The sequence below is a fragment of the Cherax quadricarinatus genome, chromosome 84 (assembly GCF_038502225.1).
Source record: "Cherax quadricarinatus isolate ZL_2023a chromosome 84, ASM3850222v1, whole genome shotgun sequence".
NCBI classification, from domain to species: Eukaryota; Metazoa; Arthropoda; class Malacostraca; order Decapoda; family Parastacidae; genus Cherax; species Cherax quadricarinatus.
In genome coordinates, this window is record NC_091375.1 from 13713806 (window position 1) to 13740413 (window position 26608).

A 26608-nucleotide genomic window follows, 5' to 3' on the forward strand; every position below is an offset into this window, starting at 1 on the left:
GTACCATCCCTGCCTCGTGAAACAGGTACGACTAGAGGGGGACACCCACTAGTCTGTGCCTGACAAATGACGTAATGCCTTGCCTGACTAGTTGGCTCATGCAGTAGCTGACAGCCAGTCTTCAAACAGTCACACTGCTGGGAGTTTTAACTCTCGTGAAGGTCATACTTAACCAAGGATGGAAAGACACACACACACACTAGTCACTCTTGTCAAGGAGAATGTGTCGCATACCTGTCACATTAAGTGATGGCTGCGGCTGAGAGATTCCTATGGTGTGCTAACTTAAAGACTGTACTGGTGTCGTCAGTGCTCTATACAAGCAATGCAATAATGAACAACCTCGCCTACCCAACATCCTCCCGAGAGAGAGAGAGAGAGAGAGAGAGAGAGACAGGTGGTTGGATCAACACTCAACACGGCACCGGAACTGAGAGAAAAAGAGTGTCAGTTTTTTGTTGCTGCGTCATCCACGGTAGTGCCATCCTCTGACCCTCAATGTTTGGCTCTACCACTCTGTCAGAGTGACTGTACTCAGTTGTGTCTGCAGGGGGGAGGGGGACTGACTTCTAGCTCCTGGGCGCCGTCTCTACGCTTCAACTAAGTGTTGATTTAACGCCTAAACTTGCGTGTTGTTGTGTAGTTCTTGGCCCCACGCACTGAGTTGGTCTCCAGCACCTTCGTTAACTTGCTCATTACCATCACACTACAACAATACAGTCATTTCTCCCCATGGCTCATTTCCACCTCTAGTTCCCAGGTGTGTTCACTTGCTTCTTTCTCCCGTCTGAAATATATTGTATCAATTTTCTCCATGTCTCTTGAGTACCTTGTAAGTTATGTCTCCTCTTGGTTCCAACAGTGATGTCTCCTCCGGTTCCTGGTTCTAACAGTGATGTCTCCTCCGGTTCCTGGTTCTAACAGTGATGTCTCCTCCGGTTCCTGGTTCTAACAGTGATGTCTCCTCCGGTTCCTGGTTCTAACAGTGATGTCTCCTCCGGTTCCTGGTTCTAACAGTGATGTCTCCTCCAGTTCCTGGTTCTAACAGTGATGTCTCCTCTTGGTTCCTGGTTCTAACAGTGATGTCTCCTCCGGTTCCTGGTTCTAACAGTGATGTCTCCTCTAGTTCCTGGTTGTAATAAAGTTGGTAGAATTACCGACAATATGTAAAGTAAAAGGACACAAGTGCAACTAATGTGACATTTATTGTGGCAACGTTTCGCTCTCCATGGCTTGATAAAGCTCCTGGAGAGCGAAACGTTGCCACAATAAATGTCACATTAGTTGCACTTGTGTCCTTTTAGTTCCTGGTTCTAACAGTGATGTCTCCTCTTGGTTCTAACAGCGATGTCTCCTCTGGTTCCTGGTTCTAACATAAGAACGAAGGAACACTGCAGAAGGCCTACTGGCCCATGCGAGGCAGGTCCAAGTCTCCTACCGGCTTAAGCCAATGCACCCAACCTAGTCAGGTCAGGTCACATTGACTTAAGGGAGGAACACGGCAACCGACCTGGTAGCACAAGCTATCAGGTCCAACTCACACCCACCCACATCTACTCATGTATTTATCCAACCTATTTTTAAAGCTACACAACGTTCTGGCCTCTATAACTGTACTCGGGAGTTTGTTCCACTCATCCACAACTCTATTACCAAACCAGTACTTTCCTATATCCTTCCTGAATCTGAATTTTTCCAACTTAAAACCATTGCTGCGAGTCCTGTCTAGGCTAGATATTTTCAGCACACTATTTACATCCCCTTTATTTATTCCTGTCTTACATTTATACACCTCAATCATATCCCCCCTAATTCTACGTCTTTCTAGAGAGTGCAGATTCAGGGCCCTTAGTCTATCCTCATAGGGAAGGTTTCTGATACATGGGATCAACTTTGTCATCCTCCTTTGTATATTTTCCAGAGAATTTATATCCATCCTGTAATACGGTGACCAAAACTGTGCAGCATAATCTAAATGAGGCCTAACCAAGGATGTATAGAGTTGAAGAACAACCTGAGGACTCCTATTATTTATGCTTCTTGATATGAAGCCAAGGATTCTATTAGCTTTATTGCGAACACTTATGCACTGTTGTCTTGGTTTCAGATTACTGCTAACCAGAACTCCTAAATCTTTTTCGCAATCCGTAATATTAAGATATACATTATTTAGTTTATATGTGGCATGGTTATTGTCCTGTCCAACATTTAGAACTTTGCATTTGTCTATATTAAACTGCATCTGCCACTTCTCCGACCACTGCATCAGTCTATTCAAATCTTCCTGGAGTGCTCGAATGTCCTCGTCAGAATGAATTCGACGGCCTATTTTGGTGTCATCGGCAAACTTGCCGATGTCGCTCTTTATGCCCTCATCTATGTCGTTTATGTAGATTGTGAACAGCAGGGGGCTGTCTCCTCTAGTTCCTGGTTTTAACAGTGATGTCTCCTCTTGGTTCTAACAGTGATGTCTCCTCTTGGTTCTAACAGTGATGTCTCCTCTGGTTCCTGGTTCTAACAGTGATGTCTCCTCTTGGTTCTAACAGTGATGTCTCTTCTTGGTTCTAACAGTGATGTCTCCTCTTGGTTCCAACAGTGATGTCTCCTCTTGGTTCTAACAGTGATGTCTCCTCTGGTTCCTGGTTCTAACAGTGATGTCTCCTCTTGGTTCTAACAGTGATGTCTCTTCTTGGTTCTAACAGTGATGTCTCCTCTTGGTTCCAACAGTGATGTCTCCTCTTGGTTCTAACAGTGATGTCTCCTCTTGGTTCTTGGTTCTAACAGTGATGTCTCCTCTGGTTCTTGGTTCTAACAGTGAAGTCTCCTCTGGTTCTTTATCTTATCTTCATGCGCACCTGGCCAGCCGGGTTGTGGCTCGTACGTTGGACTACGTGCGGCCAGAAGCAACAGCCTGGTTGATCAGGTCCTGATCCACCACGAGGCCTAGTCATGGACCGGTCCGCGGGGGCGTTGACCCCCAGAACACCCTCCAGGTAAACTCTAGGAACCCAGAAAGTTCAATTAATTTAGCGAGGGATCTCCATGACAATTCTCCATGCTAGCATTCTTGTCAGAACGTTACTAGATGCACTTCCAAACTAGAATAAGTAAGCCTAGGGGGACTAGTATGCAGGACCACTCACTAAATTAGCTAAACCTTCCTAGTACAACTATGAATATCACTTTCTGAGGGCGAAGATCACCCATTAAGTGCCACTCGATGTTAAACTGTAGTGAGGGCGCCAAGTAATGGATATGAGAACTGTACAGAACTCGTATATTAGAGTTTAAACCTGAACGCGAATATAATACACCAGTAGCTGGATTTTTTAGAGAGGTTTTAATATTAGAGAGTTCAGGCCTTAACTACGATACATCGGTAACTGGGTCGTTTGCTAAAATAGTTTGGATTACTATGTAAAGGTTTTTCTATACGTCAGCCTCCTATGGCTGAACGTATGCTAGGTGTTGTTCACTCTCACCCGGGGTAACACACTTGGCTGTTTCCTCCTTACGCTACATTTTAACCAATCAACACACTTGGCTGCTTCCTCCTTACGCTACATTTTAACCAATCATCACACTTGGCTGTTTCCTCCTTACGCTACATTTTAACCAATCAACACACTTGGCTGCTTCCTCCTTACGCTACATTTTAACCAATCAACACACTTGGCTGCTTCCTCCTTACGCTACATTTTAACCAATCAACACACTTGGCTGCTTCCTCCTTACGCTACATTTTAACCAATCAACACACTTGGCTGCTTCCTCCTTACGCTACATTTTAACCAATCAACACACTTGGCTGCTTCCTCCTTACGCTACATTTTAACCAATCAACACACTTGGCTGCTTCCTCCTTACACTACATTTTAACCAATCAACACACTTTGCTGCTTCCTCCTTACGCTACATTTTAACCAATCAACACACTTTGCTGCTTCCTCCTTACGCTACATTTTAACCAATCAACACACTTTATGTTTACAATATTATGCTAGTTTGTGGTAAAGGTTCATTTTTTTTTACAGGTTCTCATCTTTATCTGAAGTCGCTTCTGGAGGTCAGCGCCTCCGCGGCTCGCTCCTAAACCAGACCTGGTTGCTGGCGTGATCCATCAAGGTGTTAGTGCCCGTGAAGAGGATTTACACTTGTCTCAAACTAATAGCTACTACCAATATCAACAAATATCGATGATGGGTATATACCGAAACGTTTCGCCTATATAGTAGGCTTCTTCAGTCGAACAAAGAGGTAACAGAAGCAACAGAGATGCAAAGATTATGTGATCAGTCCCTCAGCCTGGAAGACGTAGTGCTGAGGTGGTCAGTCCTCAGCCTGGAAGACGTAGTGTTGAGGTGGTCAGTCCTCAGCCTGGAAGACGTAGTGTTGAGGTGGTCAGTCCTCAGCCTGGAAGACGTAGTGCTGAGGTGGTGAGTCCTCAGCCTGGAAGACGTAGTGCTGAGGTGGTCAGTCCTCAGCCTGGAAGACGTAGTGCTGAGGTGGTCAGTCCTCAGCCTGGAAGACGTAGTGCTGAGGTGGTCAGTCCTCAGCCTGGAAGACGTAGTGTTGAGGTGGTCAGTCCTCAGCCTGGAAGACGTAGTGCTGAGGTGGTCAGTCCTCAGCCTGGAAGACGTAGTGCTGAGGTGGTGAGTCCTCAGCCTGGAAGACGTAGTGCTGAGGTGGTGAGTCCTCAGCCTGGAAGACGTAGTGCTGAGGTGGTCAGTCCTCAGCCTGGAAGACGTAGTGCTGAGGTGGTGAGTCCTCAGCCTGGAAGACGTAGTGCTGAGGTGGTGAGTCCTCAGCCTGGAAGACGTAGTGCTGAGGTGGTCAGTCCTCAGCCTGGAAGACGTAGTGCTGAGGTGGTCAGTCCTCAGCCTGGAAGACATAGTGCTGAGGTGGTCAGTCCTCAGCCTGGAAGACGTAGTGCTGAGGTGGTCAGTCCTCAGCCTGGAAGACGTAGTGCTGAGGTGGTCAGTCCTCAGCCTGGAAGACGTAGTGCTGAGGTGGTCAGTCCTCAGCCTGGAAGACGTAGTGCTGAGGTGGTCAGTCCTCAGCCTGGAAGACGTAGTGCTGAGGTGGTGAGTCCTCAGCCTGGAAGACGTAGTGCTGAGGTGGTGAGTCCTCAGCCTGGAAGACGTAGTGCTGAGGTGGTGAGTCCTCAGCCTGGAAGACGTAGTGCTGAGGTGGTGAGTCCTCAGCCTGGAAGACGTAGTATTGAGGTGGTCAGTCCTCAGCCTGGAAGACGTAGTGCTGAGGTGGTCAGTCCTCAGCCTGGAAGACGTAGTGCTGAGGTGGTCAGTCCTCAGCCTGGAAGACGTAGTGCTGAGGTGGTCAGTCCTCAGCCTGGAAGACGTAGTGCTGAGGTGGTCAGTCCTCAGCCTGGAAGACGTAGTGCTGAGGTGGTCAGTCCTCAGCCTGGAGAGGAGTTCTGTTCCATAGTCTGGAACAATTGTGTTGCGTACCATTGTCATATTCACGTCTACACACATTACTATGGCAACCACTACCAACAACGACAACCACAACAATAACAACCACAACAGCCTCTACAACAACTACAAAAACCACAACAACAGCTTCTACATACTTGACTCTCGCCACTAAAATCCCGCAGACTTTCTTTAACCACCGTCTTCCCTCCCTCCATTCTTCCGCTCCCTGCATCCCTCCCTTCCACGCTCTTTTTCACTCTCCTCTTCCCCTTACTTCCACACTCTTCCTTTCTGCCCCCCTACCCTTCCTCCTCTATTATGCCTCCCTCACTCTCCCTTCCACAACCTTTCTCCATCACGTGCCCTTCCTCACAGGTGCCCCAGCCTTACCCCCTCCCATCCCCCCCACTACCACCATCACCAGTGGCTAGACAGTTCTCCCCCCCTCGTCTGGGGTGTGAGTAGGCTGCTCACGTCTCCTATGGAGTCAACTCAATAGTAAGTCGCTGCCTGCAGTACTCTACCAACTCCAACACTATCGTCACCAACACCACCTCCATCACCAACACCACTACCAACAACTATCGTTACCAACACCAACACTATCATCACCAACAATACCATCGTCATCAACAAAATCCTCAACACTCCCCCAGTAATAATCATCAAACTATCCTCAACCTCAATAAATCAGTCGTGGCTTACTGACTCTTCAGTACCATCAAAGATACCCTTCAATTATTCCCTTCAATTATTATCACAATAAAAAAGAAGCGCTAAACCATGATATCCTTCAAAATCTAATCCAGATGTCGACTAAGCTAGACCTGTTACATCTAAATCTAATTCAGGTATCGACTATGCTGGTCATCAGTATAAAAAATAGTCGTAAGTATTTATCTTAATAATAATAATAATAATAATAATATTTCTTTCATGCAGTTTGCTAAGAGAGAGAAAATAAGTCAAGGTGTTAAAGGTGTCTGTGTTGACTGTAAAGGTCACGAGGACTGCTGACCTTAGATGACCTTACGGTATTCACTTGCTCAGGGCTGATAAACATTTTAGTTGTGTTTATTATTGTCCAGTGTGTGTTGTGTTGACCTCTCCCTCCCCCCCATCTCTCTCGGTCCAGGGATCTTGATCATTTCAAGATCCCAGTGACACAAGTTATGTCTGGAGGCGAGGCAGTGACACAAGTCATGTCAGGAGGCGAGGCAGTGACACAGTTCATGTCTGGAGGCGAGGCAGTGACACAGTTCATGTCTGGAGGCGAGGCAGTGACACAGTTCATGTCAGGAGGCGAGGCAGTGACACAGTTTATGTCTGGAGGCGAGGCAGTGACACAGTTCATGTCTGGAGGCGAGGCAGTGACACAGTTTATGTCTGGAGGCGAGGCAGTGACACAGTTCATGTCTGGAAGCGAGGCAGTGACACAGGTCATGTCAGGAGGAGAGGCAGTGACACAGTTCATGTCTGGAGGCGAGGCAGTGACACAGTTCATGTCTGGAGGCGAGGCAGTGACACAGTTCATGTCTGGAAGCGAGGCAGTGACACAGGTCATGTCAGGAGGCGAGGCAGTGACACAGGTCATGTCAGAAAAGCGAGGCAGACACACAAATCATGTCAGGAGGCGAGGCAATAACACAGGTCATGAAAGGAGGCGAGGCAACAGTGTAGGTACCCTGATTATAATCAAATAAAGCGCTAAACCGCCAAGGGTCATGCAGGTAGGTATCCTGAAAGTTACCCAAGTAGGAACCATCCATACCACACAAACTAACTCATGCTTGGCTATACTAAACTATCCAGGTCCTTACTGAGGCAGGAGTAACCAGCAACAGCTGAGGCAGGAGTAACCAGCAACAGCTGAGGCAGGAGTGACCAGCAGCAGCTGAGGCAGAGGGAGCAGCAGCAGCTGAGGCAGGAGTGACCAGGAGTAGCAGCTGAGGCAGAGGAAGCAGCAGCAGCAGCAGCTGAGGCAGGAGTGACCAGCAGCAGCAGCTGAGGCAGAGGGAGCAGCAGCTGAGGCAGGAGTGACCAGTAGCAGCAGCTGAGGCAGAGGGAGCAGCAGCAGCTGAGGCAAGAGTGACCAGCAGCAGCAGCTGAGGCAGAGGGAGCAGCAGCAGCTGAGGCAGGAGTGACCAGCAGCAGCAGCTGAGGCAGAGGGAGCAGCAGCTGAGGCAGGAGTGACCAGCAGCAGCAGCTGAGGCAGAGGGAGCAGCAGCTGAGGCAGGAGTGACCAGCAGCAGCAGCTGAGGCAGAGGGAGCAGCAGCAGCAGCTGAGGCAGGAGTGACCAGCAGTAGCAGCTTAGGCAGAGGGAGCAGCAGCAGCAGCTGAGGCAGGAGTGACCAGCAGCAGCAGCTGAGGCAGAGGGAGCAGCAGCTGAGGCAGGAGTGACCAGCAGCAGCAGCTGAGGCAGAGGGAGCAGCAGCAGCAGCTGAGGCAGGAGTGACCAGCAGTAGCAGCTTAGGCAGAGGGAGCAGCAGCAGCAGCTGAGGCAGGAGTGACCAGCAGCAGCTGAAGCAGAGGGAGCAGCAGCTGAGGCAGGAGTGACCAGCAGCAGCAGCTGAGGCAGAGGGAGCAGCAGCAGTAGCTGAGGCAGGAGTGACCAGCAGCAGCAGCTGAAGCAGAGGGAGCAGCAGCAGCAGCAGCAGCAGCAGCTGAGGCAGGAGTGACCAGCAGCAGCGGCAGAGGGAGCAGCAGCTGAGGCAGGAGTGACCAGCAGCAGCAGCTGAGGCAGAGGGAGCAGCAGCTGAGGCAGGAGTGACCAGCAGCAGCTGAGGCAGAGGGAGCAGTAGCAGCTGAGGCAGGAATGACCAGCAGCAGCAGCTGAGGCAGAGGGAGCAGCAGCAGCTGAGGCAGGAGGGACCAGCAGCAGCAGCTGAGGCAGGAGTGACCAGCAGCTGAGGCAGGAGGGACCACCAGCAGCAGCAGCTGAGACAGGAGGGACCAGCAGCAGCTGAGACAGGAGGGACCAGCAGCAGCTGAGGCAGAGGGAGCAGCAGCTGAGGCAGGAGGGACCACCAGCAGCAGCAGCTGAGACAGGAGGGACCAGCAGCAGCTGAGACAGGAGGGACCAGCAGCAGCTGAGGCAGAGGGAGCAGCAGCTGAGGCAGGAGGGACCACCAGCAGCAGCAGCTGAGACAGGAGGGACCAGCAGCAGCTGAGGCAGAGGGAGCAGCAGCTGAGGCAGAGGGAGCAGTAGCAGCTGAGGCAGGAATGACCAGCAGCAGCAGCAGCTGAGGCAGAGGGAGCAGCAGCAGCTGAGGCAGGAGGGACCAGCAGCAGCAGCTGAGGCAGGAGTGACCAGCAGCTGAGGCAGGAGGGACCACCAGCAGCAGCAGCTGAGACAGGAGGGACCAGCAGCAGCTGAGGCAGAGGGAGCAGCAGCTGAGGTAGGAGGGACCATAGGAATGTTTGCGCGACTCCTCGACCTGGTTTCCCCCGCGGAGGCTCCGCCCCCCTGAGGAACCTTAAGCCCCGCCCCCTGACGCCTGATTGGTCAGGGGGAGGGTTGGGGGGCGCAGCGCCCATCAGGGCCTCGCAGGAGCCAGACGCCAGAGCGTCCCAAGCAGCCGTCGGGGACAGATCTCCTCTTGAATCCGCCGTTTTCAACCGTTCTCTTTACCTTTCTCGGTGTTTCACTTGTCTGTCTCTCTCTCCACCATGAAGACCTCTCTCGTCCTCGTCCTCGCACTCGCCCTCCTCTGTCTCGCCCACGCTAAGGTAAGGTGCCACTCATATATATATATATATATATATATATATATATATATATATATATATATATATATATATATATATATATATATATATATATATATATATATAAACATGCACAAGGGTCCTTTCCAGATTTATTTTCCAGTGATGCTGCTTACACCTGAGAGTAATAAGGTCCTGTGCTAGTCCTAGGGCCAGACTGCCCTGCTAGCCATTTGATAGTGAGGGTGTTGTTGGTGCTGGCACCAAGACAGCCATCACAACCTGGTTGATCCGGTAGAAGGCTGGATGGAGTGTGTTGGAGCAGCATCCTGTGATGGCACTGTGTTGGTTGTGTTTAGCTGGGGTAGTCCCGGGGCTCACTGCCCCCTCTCCCAGACCTGGCCTTTCTCTAGTTAGACTGATTAGTCAGGCTGTTGCTGCACCCAAGCCCACGTAAACAACACAACCTGGATGATCAGGAACCGACATGAAAAGCTTCTCACATTCCCTCCTGAAGACTGCACTTAGAGGGAGAGTGTTGAGTCTTGGTTCCTTTACACTTATTGAGTTATGTTGAACTAAGTACTCCTGCTTATCATAAGACGTAATTCCAGTGTGCAGATTTGGAACCAGTCCCTGCAGTATCTTCTCTGTGTAAACTATGATGTGTCTTTGTTGCCTACACTCCAGGGAGTACAATAGAGATTTTAAAACATTCTCAGTAATTTAGGAATTTGACTGGATTTATGAGGACGCTAAAATTTGTGTGTTCTTCAGATATATGTAAACTGTTATTAAAATTGAGGTATTGATGGGAAGGACCATTCAAGTCATGAGAGGAAAACTGAAGCATTATTATTGGCTCAGCATCGCTTGATCTGAAGGTTCTAGTTAACCACTCATCATTTTGCTTACACCTATGGTAGCAGCACTACAGTTATCCTTCAAGCTAACATCCTACTTCATGGTTACTCCCAGATCTCTTACACTACAGTTATCCTTCAAGATAACATCTTCCTTCATTGTTACTCCCAGATCTCTTACACTGCAGTTATCCTTCAAGATAACATCTTCCTTCATTGTTACTCCCAGATCTCTTACACTGCAGTTATCCTTCAAGATAACATCTTCCTTCATTGTTACTCCCAGATCTCTTACACTGCAGTTATCCTTCAAGATAACATCTTCCTTCATTGTTACTCCCAGATCTCTTACACTGCAGTTATCCTTCAAGATAACATCTTCATTGTTACTCCCAGATCTCTTACACTGCAGTTATCCTTCAAGAAAACATCTTCCTTCATTGTTACTCCCAGATCTCTTACACTGCAGTTATCCTTCAAGAAAACATCTTCCTTCATTGTTACTCCCAGATCTCTTACACTGCAGTTATCCTTCAAGAAAACATCTTCCTTCATTGTTACTCCCAGATCTCTTACACTGCAGTTATCCTTCAAGAAAACATCTTCCTTCATTGTTACTCCCAGATCTCTTACACTGCAGTTATCCTTCAAGAAAACATCTTCCTTCATTGTTACTCCCAGATCTCTTACACTACAGTTATCCTTCAAGATAACATATTCCTTCATTGTTACTCCCAGATCTTTTGCACTGCAGTTATCCTTCAAGCTAACATCCTCCTTCATGGTTACTCCCAGATCTCTTACACTACAGTTATCCTTCAAGCTAACATCCTCCTTCATGGTTACTCCCAGGTCTTTTACACTCATCTTCCACTCTACTGGACGATTTAATCATGGCTTCTACCCTCTCCCAGTTTTTATATCTTCTACTGAAGAAGAGCGGTTGTGCATCCTCGCTGAGCATCCGGTTGTCTGTCTCTCACTACAAGACGATATATATATTAGCTAGGATACTTGCTGTGTCTCCCGGCTGGCACTCATACACACACACACACTAGTGTCATTTATGTAATGTTACTCTCGTATACACGGTGTATCTAATAAGCCTGCATGATCATTACAACAGTGATGGTTCTCAGTGGCCTTCACTACACTTCACTAGCACCAACAACACTCACTACACTGCGCTAGCACCAATAACACTCACTACACTTCACTAGCACCAATAACACTCACTACACTTCACTAGCACCAATAACACTCACTACACTTCACTAGCACCAATAACACTCACTACACTTCACTAGCACCAATAACACTCACTACACTGCACTAGCACCAATAACACTCACTACACTGCACTAGCACCAATAACACTCACTACACTTCACTAACACCAACAACACTCACTACACTGCACTAGCACCAATAACACTCACTACACTGCACTAACACCAATAACACTCACTACACTGCACTAGCACCAATAACACTCACTACACTGCACTAACACCAACAACACTCACTACACTGCACTAACACCAATAACACTCACTACACTGCACTAACAACAATAACACTCACTACACTGCACTAGCACTAATAACACCACACTGCACTAGCACTAATAACACTACACTGCACTTGCACCGATAACACTACACTCCACTAGCACTTATAACACTCACTACACTGCACTAGCACCAATAACACTCACTACACTGCACTAACACCAATAACACTACACTGCACTAACACCAATAACACTACACTGCACTAACACCAATAACACTACACTGCACTAGCACCAATAACACCACACTGCACTAGCACTAATAACACTACACTGCACTTGCACCAATAACACCACACTGCACTAGCACTAATAACACTACACTGCACTTGCACCAATAACACCACACTGCACTAGCACTAATAACACTCCACTCCACTTGCACCAATAACACCACACTGCACTAGCACTAATAACACTACACTCCACTTGCACCAATAACACTACACTGCACTAGCACTAATAACACTACACTCCACTTGCACCAATAACACCACACTGCACTAGCACTAATAACACTCCACTCCACTTGCACCAATAACACCACACTGCACTAGCACTAATAACACTCCACTCCACTTGCACCAATAACACCACACTGCACTAGCACTAATAACACTACACTCCACTTGCACCAATAACACCACACTGCACTAGCACTAATAACACTCCACTCCACTTGCACCAATAACACCACACTGCACTAGCACTAATAACACTACACTGCACTAGCACTAATAACACTACACTGCACTAGCACTAATAACACTACACTCCACTAGCACCAATAACACTCACTACACTGCACTAACACCAATAACACTACACTGCACTAACACCAATAACACTACACTGCACTAACACCAATAACACTACACTGCACTTGCACCAATAACACCACACTGCACTAGCACTAATAACACTACACTCCACTTGCACCAATAACACCACACTGCACTAGCACTAATAACACTACACTCCACTTGCACCAATAACACCACACTGCACTAGCACTAATAACACTACACTCCACTTGCACCAATAACACTACACTCCACTTGCACCAATAACACTACACTGCACTTGCACCAATAACACTACACTGCACTAGCACTAATAACACTACACTGCACTTGCACCAATAACACCACACTGCACTAGCACTAATAACACTACACTGCACTTGCACCAATAACACTACACTGCACTAGCACTAATAACACTACACTCCACTTGCACCAATAACACTACACTCCACTTGCACCAATAACACTACACTGCACTAGCACTAATAACACTACACTGCACTAGCACTAATAACACTACACTGCACTTGCACCAATAACACCACACTGCACTAGCACCAATAACACTACACTCCACTTGCACCAATAACACTACACTGCACTAGCACTAATAACACTACACTCCACTTGCACCAATAACACCACACTGCACTAGCACTAATAACACTACACTGCACTAGCACCAATAACACTACACTGCACTAGCACTAATAACACTACACTCCACTTGCACCAATAACACCACACTGCACTAGCACTAATAACACCACACTGCACTAGCACTAATAACACTACACTGCACTAGCACTAATAACACTACACTCCACTAGCACTAACACTACACTGCACTAGCACCAATAACACCACACTGCACTAGCACTAATAACACTACACTGCACTAGCACTATTACACTACACTGCACTAGCACTAATAACACTACACTCCACTAGCACCAATAACACCACACTGCACTAGCACTAAAAACACTACACTGCACTAGCACCAATAACACTACACTCCACTTGCACCAATAACACTACACTGCACTAGCACCAATAACACTACACTCCACTTGCACCAATAACACCACACTGCACTAGCACTAATAACACCACACTGCACTAGCACTAATAACACTACACTGCACTAGCACTAATAACACTACACTGCACTTGCACCAATAACACCACACTGCACTAGCACTAATAACACTACACTCCACTTGCACCAATAACACTACACTGCACTCTAGCACTAATAACACTACACTGCACTAACACCAATAACACTACACTGCACTAGCACTAATAACACTACACTCCACTTGCACCAATAACACTACACTGCACTTGCACCAATAACACCACACTGCACTTGCACCAATAACACTACTCTGCACTAGCACCAATAACACTACACTGCACTAGCACTAATAACACTACACTGCACTTGCACCAATAACACCACACTGCACTAGCACTAATAACACCACACTGCACTTGCACCAATAACACTACACTGCACTAGCACCAATAACACTACACTGCACTAGCACTAATAACACTACACTCCACTAGCACTAATAACACTACACTGCACTAGCACTAATAACACTACACTCCACTTGCACCAATAACACTACACTCCACTTGCACCAATAACACTACACTGCACTAGCACTAATAACACTACACTCCACTAGCACCAATAACACTACACTGCACTAGCACTAATAACACTACACTCCACTTGCACCAATAACACTACACTGCACTAGCACCAATAACACCACACTGCACTTGCACCAATAACACTACACTCCACTTGCACCCATAACACTACTGCACTAGCACCAATAACACCACACTGCACTAGCACCAATAACACTACACTGCACTAGCACCAATAACACTACACTGCACTAGCACCAATAACACTACACTGCACTAGCACTAATAACACTACACTGCACTAGCACCAATAACACTACACTCCACTTGCACCAATAACACTACACTGCACTTGCACCAATAACACCACACTGCACTAGCACTAATAACACTACACTCCACTTGCACCAATAACACTACACTCCACTTGCACCAATAACACCACACTGCACTAGCACTAATAACACTACACTGCACTTGCACTAATAACACTACACTCCACTTGCACCAATAACACCACACTGCACTTGCACCAATAACACTACACTCCACTTGCACCAATAACACTACACTGCACTTGCACCAATAACACTGCACTAGCACTAATAACACTACACTCCACTTGCACCAATAACACTACACTGCACTCTAGCACTAATAACACTACACTCCACTTGCACCAATAACACTACACTGCACTAGCACCAATAACACTCACTACACTCCACTAGCACCAATAACACTCACTACACTCCACTAGCACCAATAACACTCACTACACTCCACTAGCACCAATAACACTCACTCCACTCCACTAGCACTTATAACACTCACTACACTCCACTAGCACCAATAACACTCACTACACTCCACTAGCACTAATAACACTCACTACACTCCACTAGCACTTATAACACTCACTACACTCCACTAGCACTTATAACACTCACTACACTCCACTAGCACTTATAACACTCACTACACTCCACTAGCACTAATACTACACTTATCACTACACTCCACTAGCACTTATAACACTCACTACACTCCACTAGCTCTTATAACACTCACTACACTCCACTAGCTCTTATAACACTCACTACACTCCACTAGCTCTTATAACACTCACTACACTCCACTAGCTCTTATAACACTCACTACACTCCACTAGCTCTTATAACACTCACTACACTCCACTAGCACCAATAACACTCACTACACTCCACTAGCACTTATAACACTCACTACACTCCACTAGCACTAATAACACTCACTACACTCCACTAGCACTTATAACACTCACTACACTCCACTAGCACTTATAACACTCACTACACTCCACTAGCACTTATAACACTCACTACACTCCACTAGCTCTTATAACACTCACTACACTCCACTAGCACTTATAACACTCACTACACTCCACTAGCACTAATAACACTCACTACACTGCACTAGCACCAATAACACTCACTACACTCCACTAGCACCAATAACACTCACTACACTCCACTAGCACCAATAACACTCACTACACTCCACTAGCACTTATAACACTACACTCCACTTGCACCAATAACACTACACTGCACTAACACTAATAACACTACACTCCACTAGCACCAATAACACTCACTACACTCCACTAGCACCAATAACACTCACTACACTCCACTAGCACTTATAACACTCACTACACTGCACCATCTCAGAATTCTTAATGTATTAGCGTTCCCCTGAAAGAGGGAGGGAAGAAGAGAGTGAGAGGGAGGGGAGACAGTGGGAGGGAGGGAAGGGAGACAGTGGGAGGGAGGGAGGGAAGACAGTGGGAGGGAGATAGCGAGGGTAATCACTCTCATACAGAGATACACACAGCTTCACTCACTGATCTTCCAGTATTGATTCACCCCTGTCTCTCCTCTTTCTCTCTCTCTCTCTCTCTCTCCCTCCCTCTATCTATATCTCCTCCGCTGCATCACCTTCCATCTTCCTCTTCCTCGTCTCTCTACATGCATCCATTTGCTACTATCCTCTCCATTCATTTCCTCCCTCTTTTTTGCACCCCCCCGAGTAACTAGAACAAAGGTTTCATGTACTAGAACAAAGGTTTCACACTAGAACAGAGGTTTCACACACTAGAACAAAGGTTTCACACACTAGAACAAAGGTTTCACACTAGAACAGAGGTTTCACACACTAGAACAAAGGTTTCACACACTAGAACAAAGGTTTCACACTAGAACAGAGGTTTCACACTAGAACAGAGGTTTCATACACTAGAACAAAGGTTTCACACACCAGAACAAAGGTTTCACACACCAGAACAAAGGTTTCACACATTAGAACAAAGGTTTCACACACTAGAACAAAGGTTTCACACACTAGAACAAAGGTTTCACACTAGAACAGAGGTTTCACACTAGAACAAAGGTTTCACACACCAGAACAAAGGTTTCACACACCAGAACAAAGGTTTCACACACCAGAACAAAGGTTTCACACATTAGAACAAAGGTTTCACACACCAGAACAAAGGTTTCACACACCAGAACAAAGGTTTCACACTAGAACAGAGGTTTCATACACTAGAACAAAGGTTTCACACATTAGAACAAAGGTTTCACACACTAGAACAAAGGTTTCACACACCAGAACAAAGGTTTCACACACCAGAACAAAGGTTTCACACACCAGAACAGAGGTTTCATACACTAGAACAAAGGTTTCACACACCAGAACAAAGGTTTCATACACTAGAACAAAGGTTTCACACTAGAACAGAGGTTTCACACATTAGAACAAAGGTTTCACACACTAGAACAAAGGTTTCACACACTATAACAAAGGTTTCACACACTAGAACAAAGGTTTCACACACTAGAACAAAGGTTTCACACACTATAACAAAGGTTTCACACACTATAACAAAGGTTTCACACACTAGAACAAAGGTTTCACACACCAGAACAAAGGTTTCACACACTAGAACAAAGGTTTCACACACCAGAACAAAGGTTTCACACACTAGAACAAAGGTTTCACACACTATAACAAAGGTTTCACACACTAGAACAAAGGTTTCACACATGAGAACAAGGTTTCACACACTAGAACAAAGGTTTCACACACTAGAACAAAGGTTTCACACATGAGAACAAGGTTTCACACACTATAACAAAGGTTTCACACACTAGAACAAAGGTTTCACACATCAGAACAAGGTTTCACACACTAGAACAAAGGTTTCACACATCAGAACAAGGTTTCACACATCAGAACAAGGTTTCACACATCAGAACAAGGTTTCACACACTAGAACAAAGGTTTCACACACCAGAACAAAGGTTTCACACACTAGAACAAAGGTTTCACACATCAGAACAAGGTTTCACACACTAGAACAAAGGTTTCACACATCAGAACAAGGTTTCACACACCAGAACAAAGGTTTCACACACTAGAACAAAGGTTTCACACATCAGAACAAGGTTTCACACACCAGAACAAAGGTTTCACACATCAGAACAAGGTTTCACACACTAGAACAAAGGTTTCACACATCAGAACAAGGTTTCACACACTAGAACAAAGGTTTCATACACCAGAACAAAGGTTTCACACACCAGAACAAAGGTTTCATACACCAGAACAAAGGTTTCACACATCAGAACAAGGTTTCACACACCAGAACAAAGGTTTCACACACCAGAACAAAGGTTTCACACACTAGAACAGGTTTCACACACATAACAAAGGTTTCACACACCAGAACAAAGGTTTCAAGGTTTCACACATCAGAACAAGGTTTCACACACTAGAACAAAGGTTTCACACATCAGAACAAGGTTTCACACACTAGAACAAAGGTTTCACACATGAGAACAAGGTTTCACACACTAGAACAAAGGTTTCACACATCAGAACAAGGTTTCACACATCAGAACAAGGTTTCACACATCAGAACAAGGTTTCACACATCAGAACAAGGTTTCACACACTAGAACAAAGGTTTCACACACCAGAACAAAGGTTTCACACACTAGAACAAAGGTTTCACACACTAGAACAAAGGTTTCACACATGAGAACAAGGTTTCACACACTAGAACAAAGGTTTCACACATCAGAACAAGGTTTCACACATCAGAACAAGGTTTCACACATCAGAACAAGGTTTCACACACTAGAACAAAGGTTTCACACACCAGAACAAAGGTTTCACACACCAGAACAAAGGTTTCATACACCAGAACAAAGGTTTCATACACCAGAACAAAGGTTTCATACACCAGAACAAAGGTTTCACACACCAGAACAAAGGTTTCATACACCAGAACAAAGGTTTCACACACCAGAACAAAGGTTTCATACACCAGAACAAAGGTTTCATACACCAGAACAAAGGTTTCACACACCAGAACAAAGGTTTCATACACCAGAACAAAGGTTTCACACACTAGAACAAAGGTTTCATACACCAGAACAAAGGTTTCACACACCAGAACAAAGGTTTCATACACCAGAACAAAGGTTTCACACACCAGAACAAAGGTTTCATACACCAGAACAAAGGTTTCACACACCAGAACAAAGGTTTCATACACCAGAACAAAGGTTTCATACACCAGAACAAAGGTTTCATACACCAGAACAAAGGTTTCACACACCAGAACAAAGGTTTCATACACCAGAACAAAGGTTTCACACATCAGAACAAGGTCTCACACACCAGAACAAAGGTTTCACACACCAGAACAAAGGTTTCACACATCAGAACAAGGTTTCACACACCAGAACAAAGGTTTCACACACCAGAACAAAGGTTTCACACATCAGAACAAGGTTTCACACACCAGAACAAAGGTTTCACACACCAGAACAAAGGCTTCATACACCAGAACAAAGGTTTCACACACCAGAACAAAGGTTTCATACACCAGAACAAAGGTTTCACACATCAGAACAAGGTTTCACACATCAGAACAAGGTTTCACACACCAGAACAAAGGTTTCACACACCAGAACAAAGGTTTCACACATCAGAACAAGGTTTCACACACCAGAACAAAGGTTTCACACACCAGAACAAAGGTTTCACACATCAGAACAAAGGTTTCACACACCAGAACAAAGGTTTCACACATCAGAACAAGGTTTCACACACCAGAACAAAGGCTTCATACACAACAGATCAAGTTTCACACACTAGGAGAGAGAGAGAGAGAGAGAGAGAGAGAGAGAGAGAGAGAGAGAGAGAGAGAGAGAGAGAGAGAGAGAGAGAGAGAGAGAGAGAGAGAGTACATCATATAATAACGCATCAGCCAATCAGAGAAAAAAAGTATCCAATCAGACCAAGAACATGATTGCTGGGCCAATCAGAGCGGGTGTTTGGTGGGCGGCGGTAGTAACGACCAATTACACTCAATTACCTCAGGTAAGATGATTAATTGACTTACGTGGTGGGGAGGGGGGCGACGCTCCCTCCTAAATCCCCGGGTGAGGTTGCTAGTAGGGTATTAACTAGATAACTAGAGAATCTAGGTAACCCAGCATCACCAGGCCTGGGTTTGGTGATGCTGGGGGAGGGGGGGGGGCGACCTGGGATATCAGCCAATGGGGAGGCGTAGTGGGAGTGCACGGGGAGGAGTGCCAAAAGCCCTGGACCAATCAATAAGCAGCGTGGGCGGAGCCTAGGGTCATCCGCAGAACCCTCAGCCAATCAACTGCCTATAAAGGCAGAGTTTCTGTATGCCTTATGGGGGAGAAATTGTCTTACACAGCTCTGTGGTTGAGTTTACAGTTGTGCACAGCTCATGTGCACCACCTGCTGTATACCTGCCACCCCTATGACTCAGTTGTGACTTCCATCCGTGCCCCTGTGTACCTGTTTCCCGCCTCTCAGGTACTTTATCCTTCTCTACCCCATCAATTAAACCCCCCCAGAGTATTTTATATTTTGTTATGTCTTCCTTCTGGTTCTTCCAGGTCATGACAAACACATGATGTAACTAACCTCCTGCACATCACCTACTCCTGAAGCTGTGTATGGAAGTTAATTCAAGCAGCTCCTAACTAAGTAGCTCCACTTGTCCCATATACTTAAAGTAACTTGTGATACATTACTCAGTGCTCTTCGTAAAGTAGAAAAAGATTTAAAAGAACATCAGAAGTAAACTCACTCTCACACAGAGTACTAATGAGTAGAGTACTAATAAAACTTTCTCATTATCTACGTCCTCTCGTGAGTACATTCTTACATTAGTCCTCTCTCTATCACATCCTCTTATCTGTTTATTGTAGCTCCTTGTCATCTCTCAAATCACCTTCACCCCCCTTTTCCAGTGTTCATCACTGGTCCAGGTTGAACTCCAGCAGCCACTTGTCTGACCACCTTGAATCCATCCAGGTCTTCCTGGAGCGTATCTCTGACCTCTCTTGTGTTTATCACTCTTAGAATTTTGACATTAGAGAGATTTATCCCTTATGCGAGATCACTTAGGTAAATTAGTAACAGCGGTGGACCCAGCACCGACACTGAGTCCACTCTCGCTGATGGACTCCACTGCTACTCTCACGTTTCGTCTCTTGGCTTTTACTGCTATGTTTCTGGTTTGATGTTTCGCTTTCTTGTAATCCAAGAGAACCACGTCCAGGTTAACCCTGGTTTTCCTCTATTATCTCTGTAACTCTGTCGTAAAACTCAAGATGATTGTCAAAACAGGATTTACCGCCCTTGAGCCAGAGTTCAGATGTCCTCTCCTGCAGATGATGCCTTAGTCACCATCTTACCATCTTCTGAACTCTGGCTAGTATGCATGTGACACAGGTCTGTAGGTCTGTGACACGGGTCTGTAGTTCAGTGACACGGGTCTGTAGTTCAGTGACACGGGTCTGTGGTTCAATGACACGGGTCTGTAGTTCAGTGACACGGGTCTGTGGTTCAATGACACGGGTCTGTAGTTCAATGACACGGGTCTGTAGTTCAATGACACGGGTCTGTAGTTCAGTGACACGGGTCTGTAGTTCAGTGACACGGGTCTGTGGTTCAGTGACACAGGTCTGTGGTTCATGACACGTGCCTGCTGCCTTGCTTCAAGGACAAATTTTACATTTTTCGCCACATTTCTAGCTGCTGACCTGCGCCCAGGGACCTGCTGAAGACTGTACCTACCAGTCCTTGAAGACCTGTCACTTGCCATTGTATTCTCTGACACAACACCAACTACGATGCTCTTCGCCAACTCCAAAGACTGAGGGACTGATTACCTCATCTTCTCTATATAATTTTATGTCCTTGAATTTGTACTGATAAAGCCACTGGATGGCGACACGTCTGTAATAATGTTGCACACGTGTCAAATTCTTCAGTCATGTATGTAGTGCTGAACCAGCTGCTGCTGTCTCTTACGAATATGGTACAATGCTATTTTCAAAACTGTCTCTCCACTTTCTAATTCCCGCATATTTATTGCTGGCTTTCTTTTGCTCTTTCTCCCCGGCTCTATGTTTTCCTCCAAGTCCTGCTGCTGCCCTCTGTTTCACCGCGTACTTCTCCTCTCTCTTTGTTTTGTAGTTTTTCTCCGATACTCGACATTGATCTGTGTTGTGACTGTTGTGTCTCCGCTGTATCACTGCTGTGTCTCTGCTGTATCACTGCTGTGTCTCTGCTGTATCACTGCTGTGTCTCTGCTGTATCACTGTTGTGTCTCCGCTGTGTCGCTGCTGTATCACTGCTGTGTCTCTGCTGTATCACTGCTGTGTCTCCGCTGTATCACTGCTGTGTCTCTGCTGTATCACTGCTGTGTCTCCGCTGCATCACTGCTGTGTCACTGCCCTTTAAATACTTCTTTTCATCCAGATTAGTTGCCTTTCCCACCGTGTCCTCACCGATGTGTATTTACGCGGGGGTCGAATCACGGCTCTTGGCTCCTCTCATAGTTTCCTCGATCTGCCTTACAAACTTCCGACTTCTTATGACATGTCATACCTATTCTTCAAACCGCGTATGGAGGTGGGTCCCACCACTGACAAATTCAGTTCATACAGCCTCCCTACTACCACGAGACTACACGATTTTGACTATTGTAGACCTCAGCAAGTTCGGAAACCTGTCGGAGGTAAATTTCAGTGTGTGATGGTGAGGAGTGGGGAAGGTAGTCCCCCACACCACACCCATACCGGTTACCCCACATCACACACCCCCACCAACCTTTCCATGTTTTTCACCTACATACTACTGCCATCTTCAGCTATATATAGCAATGTTCCTTTTCTCTGGTATCAGTTAGTAACCTTTTTTTTTGAGAGGGCAATGTTGACCCTGTGTTGAGGACACACACACACACACACACACACACACACACACACACACACACACACACACAGGTGTAAATGATCAGTGGTGTGAACGAGACAGGTGAGTCGGACCTTGAGGTGTGTGGCTAACACCTTCCCACGACACTTAGGTGTCCACCTCTTGCTGTGTTCTGATACACCTCCACATCCATACACTCACTCCACCACCACACCCATACACTCACACCACCACTACCACACCCACACTCACACCAACACCACACCCATACACTTACACAAGACAAGGTGGACAGGATCAGAATATTTCAGAGATAGGACACAGCAACAAGGGGACACAACTGGAAGTTAAACTCACATGAACCACAGAGATGTTAGGAAGTATTTTTTCAGCCTAAGAATTGTTAGGAAGTGGAGCAATCTGTAGAGCGAAGGATCCATACACAGCTTTAAGAAGAGGTAGAATAAGGCTCTTGGAGCAGGGAGAGTGTGAACTAGTAGTGACCAGCGAAGAGGCGGGGCCAAGAGCTAAGACTCGACCCCTACACACACACACACACACACACACACACACACACACACAAGACTGAGGTAGGTAGTCACAGAATAAGAAGAAATGATTGCAGGGAAGTTGGGAACCACGACAGATCAAACCACAATGGAAGACATTCGTGCAACGAAGATAGAATGAACAAGTTACTGAAGGAACTTTATACAACAAAGGCCTAGGAACCTGACAACACATCCCTGAACCTCAACATTCATAAGGTCACTGCAATGACTGACACAGACTGCCAGTTCATAGTAAAGATACTGAACAAGACACTGGAGATACACAACAAGCTGATATCTACAGGATGGTACCAGCAGCGCCTATACTGAAGCTTGTACACTGATACAAGGCACTGGAGAATGTGCTGCTATCTCCGACGTTTATCCTGGCCAGAGTAATGTTGTAGAGTGTTAAGAGGGAAGGTACCGTAGTACTTAGATAGCAACAGTAGTATCTTCTGTGAACAAGACAGCAGCACCAGCATCTTCACTGAATATCAAGATAGCAACAGCTTCCTCAGTGAAAATAAACAGGATAGAATTACTAAGAGTAGAGAGAGAGAGAGAGAGAGAGTGAGTGGACTGCATCTTGCTGGACTGCAGGTGAGCATATGACAGAGTTCACCATCACAGCACGGATTACAAGCTAGAAAAGCTAGCAGGGATGAAAGAAAGACTTCTCCACTGGCTCCAGGAGTGCCTAGAAGATAAAGCCAGGGTGCCAGTACAAGAGGAAGTGCCGGGATGAACTAGCATCATAAGAAGTGTGGAGCCACAAAGGTTTAGAGCCTGGGCCACTACTGTTCCCCACAACCAGAAGACAGAGACTAAGAACCTGGGCCACTACTGTTCCCCACAACCAGAAGACAGAGACTAAGAACCTGGGCCACTACTGTTCCCCACAACCAGAAGACAGAGACTAAGAACCTGGGCCACTACTGTTCCCCACAACCAGAAGACAAAAAACTTCAAGTCTTTGCTTGCCAATGATGCGAAACTGAGAGCTCACGAAGAGGAGAGATAGAGAACTTGGAATGAGATTTAAACAGGTTGGTAAGTGGCTGCTGGAGTCCAACCCAAGAAGTGAAAGTGGGAGGAGAGCGAGCATAACGACACAAGGATCAGGAAGTGAATATCACACAGAACATATCACTGACGGAGCCCTGCACTAAAGATGACAGGGAAGCGGGGTTGTGGTAGGTGAAGGGAAGACTGGTATAAGTGAGGAGGGCATGAGAAGGAGACAATAATGAGAACAGAGAAGTGACAAAACCCCATCTACTATTCTAACTTCCTCCTCTAGAAGTCAAACTAGTATACAGTGTGGCAATTTCTCTCCCCCCCCCCTCTCTCTCTCTCTCTCTCTGAGAGAGAGGATGTGAGAGAAAAGTGTAGAGAAACAACTAAGTGATATTTAAGGGGTATATGAATGAGAAAAGGGAAATAAGGAGAGAGGGTTGTGAGAAGGGGACATAGGAGGTGTTGAATGAGAGGGAAGAGAAGGAGAGGAAGAATTGTGAGAGGACAGAGGCAGCAAATAAATGAAGAGAGGTGAGTGAGGAAGCGCAAGCAGTGAACCAGGGAAGAGGTGAGGCAGAGAAGTGCAGGTTACCAGCAAGTATTGTAAGGGCAGAGGGGAAATTACAAGTAAAAGGCCCTCTGAGGGGAAGAAGGGAAGGTATGCACTCTGAGGGAAAGAGGAAGGGAAGGTATGCGCTCTAAGGGGAAGAGGAAGGGAAGGTAGACACTGAGGGGAAGAAGAAGGCAAGGTTGATACTCTGAGGGGAAGAGGAAGTCTCTGAGGGGAAGTAATGAAGTCATTATCAAACATAACTTAAAGTTTGACACAATATTTTGTTGGTAAGTGTTAAAGTTGAGGGTTGACAACATTCCTGGTGGAGTCTTAATGTTATCTTTCTACTGGGTGGAGAGAGAGAGAGAGAGAGAGAGAGAGAGAGAGAGAGAGAGAGAGAGAGAGAGAGAGAAGCAGTAGAAGGAGCGCTAGATTGTCACCCTGGAGGGTTACTAACCCAGGATAACCCAAGAAAGCCAAGCAGTGTGGCTTACATCCAGTCTGGTCCTTCCCCACAACACATGCCCAGGTACCCATTTACTGACAGGTGAAGAGTGGGCAGCAGGTGCTAGGTGAAGAGTGGGCAGCAGGTGCTAGGTGAAGAGTGGGCAGCAGGTGCTAGGTGAAGAATGGGCAGCAGGTGCTAGGTGAAGAGTGGGCAGCAGGTGCTAGGTGAAGAGTGGGCAGCAGGTGCTAGGTGAAGAGTGGGCAGCAGGTGCTAGGTGAAGAGTGGGCAGCAAGTGCTAGGTGAGTGGGCAGCAGGTGCTAGGTGAAGAGTGGGCAGCAGGTGCTAGGTGAAGAGTGGGCAGCAGGTGCTAGGTGAAGAGTGGGCAGCAGGTGCTAGGTGAAGAGTGGGCAGCAGGTGCTAGGAGAAGAGTGAGTAGCAGGTGCTAGCACACACATGCCGCCTCGTCCAGGATTGGACCTGGCGCTCCCTATTGTTAACATGGCATCTCTAAGTGGCACTCACTGGCACTCTCTCTACACTTGAGCTCCTGGGAGGACACACACTTAGCGAGATTAAGTGATTGTAGCCAAGAGGACATTCTTAAGTGGTGACTGAAGTATGCGAGAGACACTTGGCTTCTAGTGAAGAGGAAGAGGAGGAAGAAGAGAAGTTGAATGATAGCTCTAGGCCTTTCGTGTTGCAATCTATACATCATCAGGAGCTTGCAATGTTGGGGAAATGAGTACGAAGTCCAGGTAATCTGTTCAAAAGAATTACTCTAGCTCCTGGGCCCGCCTCCTGACTCCCCTGGGGTGGTGACTCAACCAAGAACAAGAAATCTGACAATAACACAACAATAACGCTAAGAACAAGAACACAACATTAAGAACAAGAACAATAACATTAAGAACAAGAACAATAACATTAAGAACAAGAACACAACATTAAGAACAAGAACACAACATTAAGAACAAGAACAATAACATTAAGAACAATAACATTAAGAACAAGAACAACAATAACACTAAGAACAAGAACAACAATAACATTAAGAACAAGAACAACAATAACATTAACAACAAGAACAACAATAACTAAGAACAAGAACAACAATAACATTAAGAACAAGAACAACAATAACTAAGAACAAGAACAACAATAACATTAAGAACAAGAACACAATAACACTAAGAACAAGAACAACAATAACATTAAGAACAAGAACAACAATAACAAGAACAACAATAACACTAAGAACAAGAACAGCAATAACATTAAGAACAAGAACAACAATAACTAAGAACAAGAACAACAATAACATTAAGAACAAGAACAATAACATTAAGAACAAGAACACATTAAGAACAAGAACAATAACATTAAGAACAAGAACACATTAAGAACAAGAACAATAACATTAAGAACAAGAACAATAACATTAAGAACAAGAACACATTAAGAACAAGAACAATAACATTAAGAACAAGAACAATAACAATAACATTAAGAACAAGAACACATTAAGAACAAGAACAATAACATTAAGAACAAGAACAATAACAACAATAACATTAAGAACAAGAACACATTAAGAACAAGAACAATAACATTAAGAACAAGAACAATAACAACAATAACATTAAGAACAAGAACACATTAA

At 45.8% G+C, this 26608-nt stretch overlaps 2 protein-coding genes across 6 annotated transcripts in view; one reads left to right on the plus strand and one right to left on the minus strand.

Annotated features, from left to right (window-relative positions):
• LOC128704313 (TBC1 domain family member 2B) overlaps positions 1-26608 on the minus strand; it is a 203666-nt gene that overhangs the window by 13582 nt on the left and 163476 nt on the right. The window lies entirely within an intron of this gene.
• LOC128704314 (triadin) overlaps positions 8980-26608 on the plus strand; it is a 148487-nt gene continuing 130858 nt past the window's right edge. For 2 of the 3 annotated variants that reach the window (XM_053799462.2, XM_053799463.2), the window contains exon 1: positions 8980-9168. In XM_053799462.2, coding sequence (XP_053655437.1) covers positions 9109-9168 — 60 coding nt within the window. In that variant the 5' untranslated portion in view covers positions 8980-9108. The remainder of the gene's footprint in view (positions 9169-26608) is intronic. The other variant, XM_053799464.2, reaches the window with a different exon arrangement.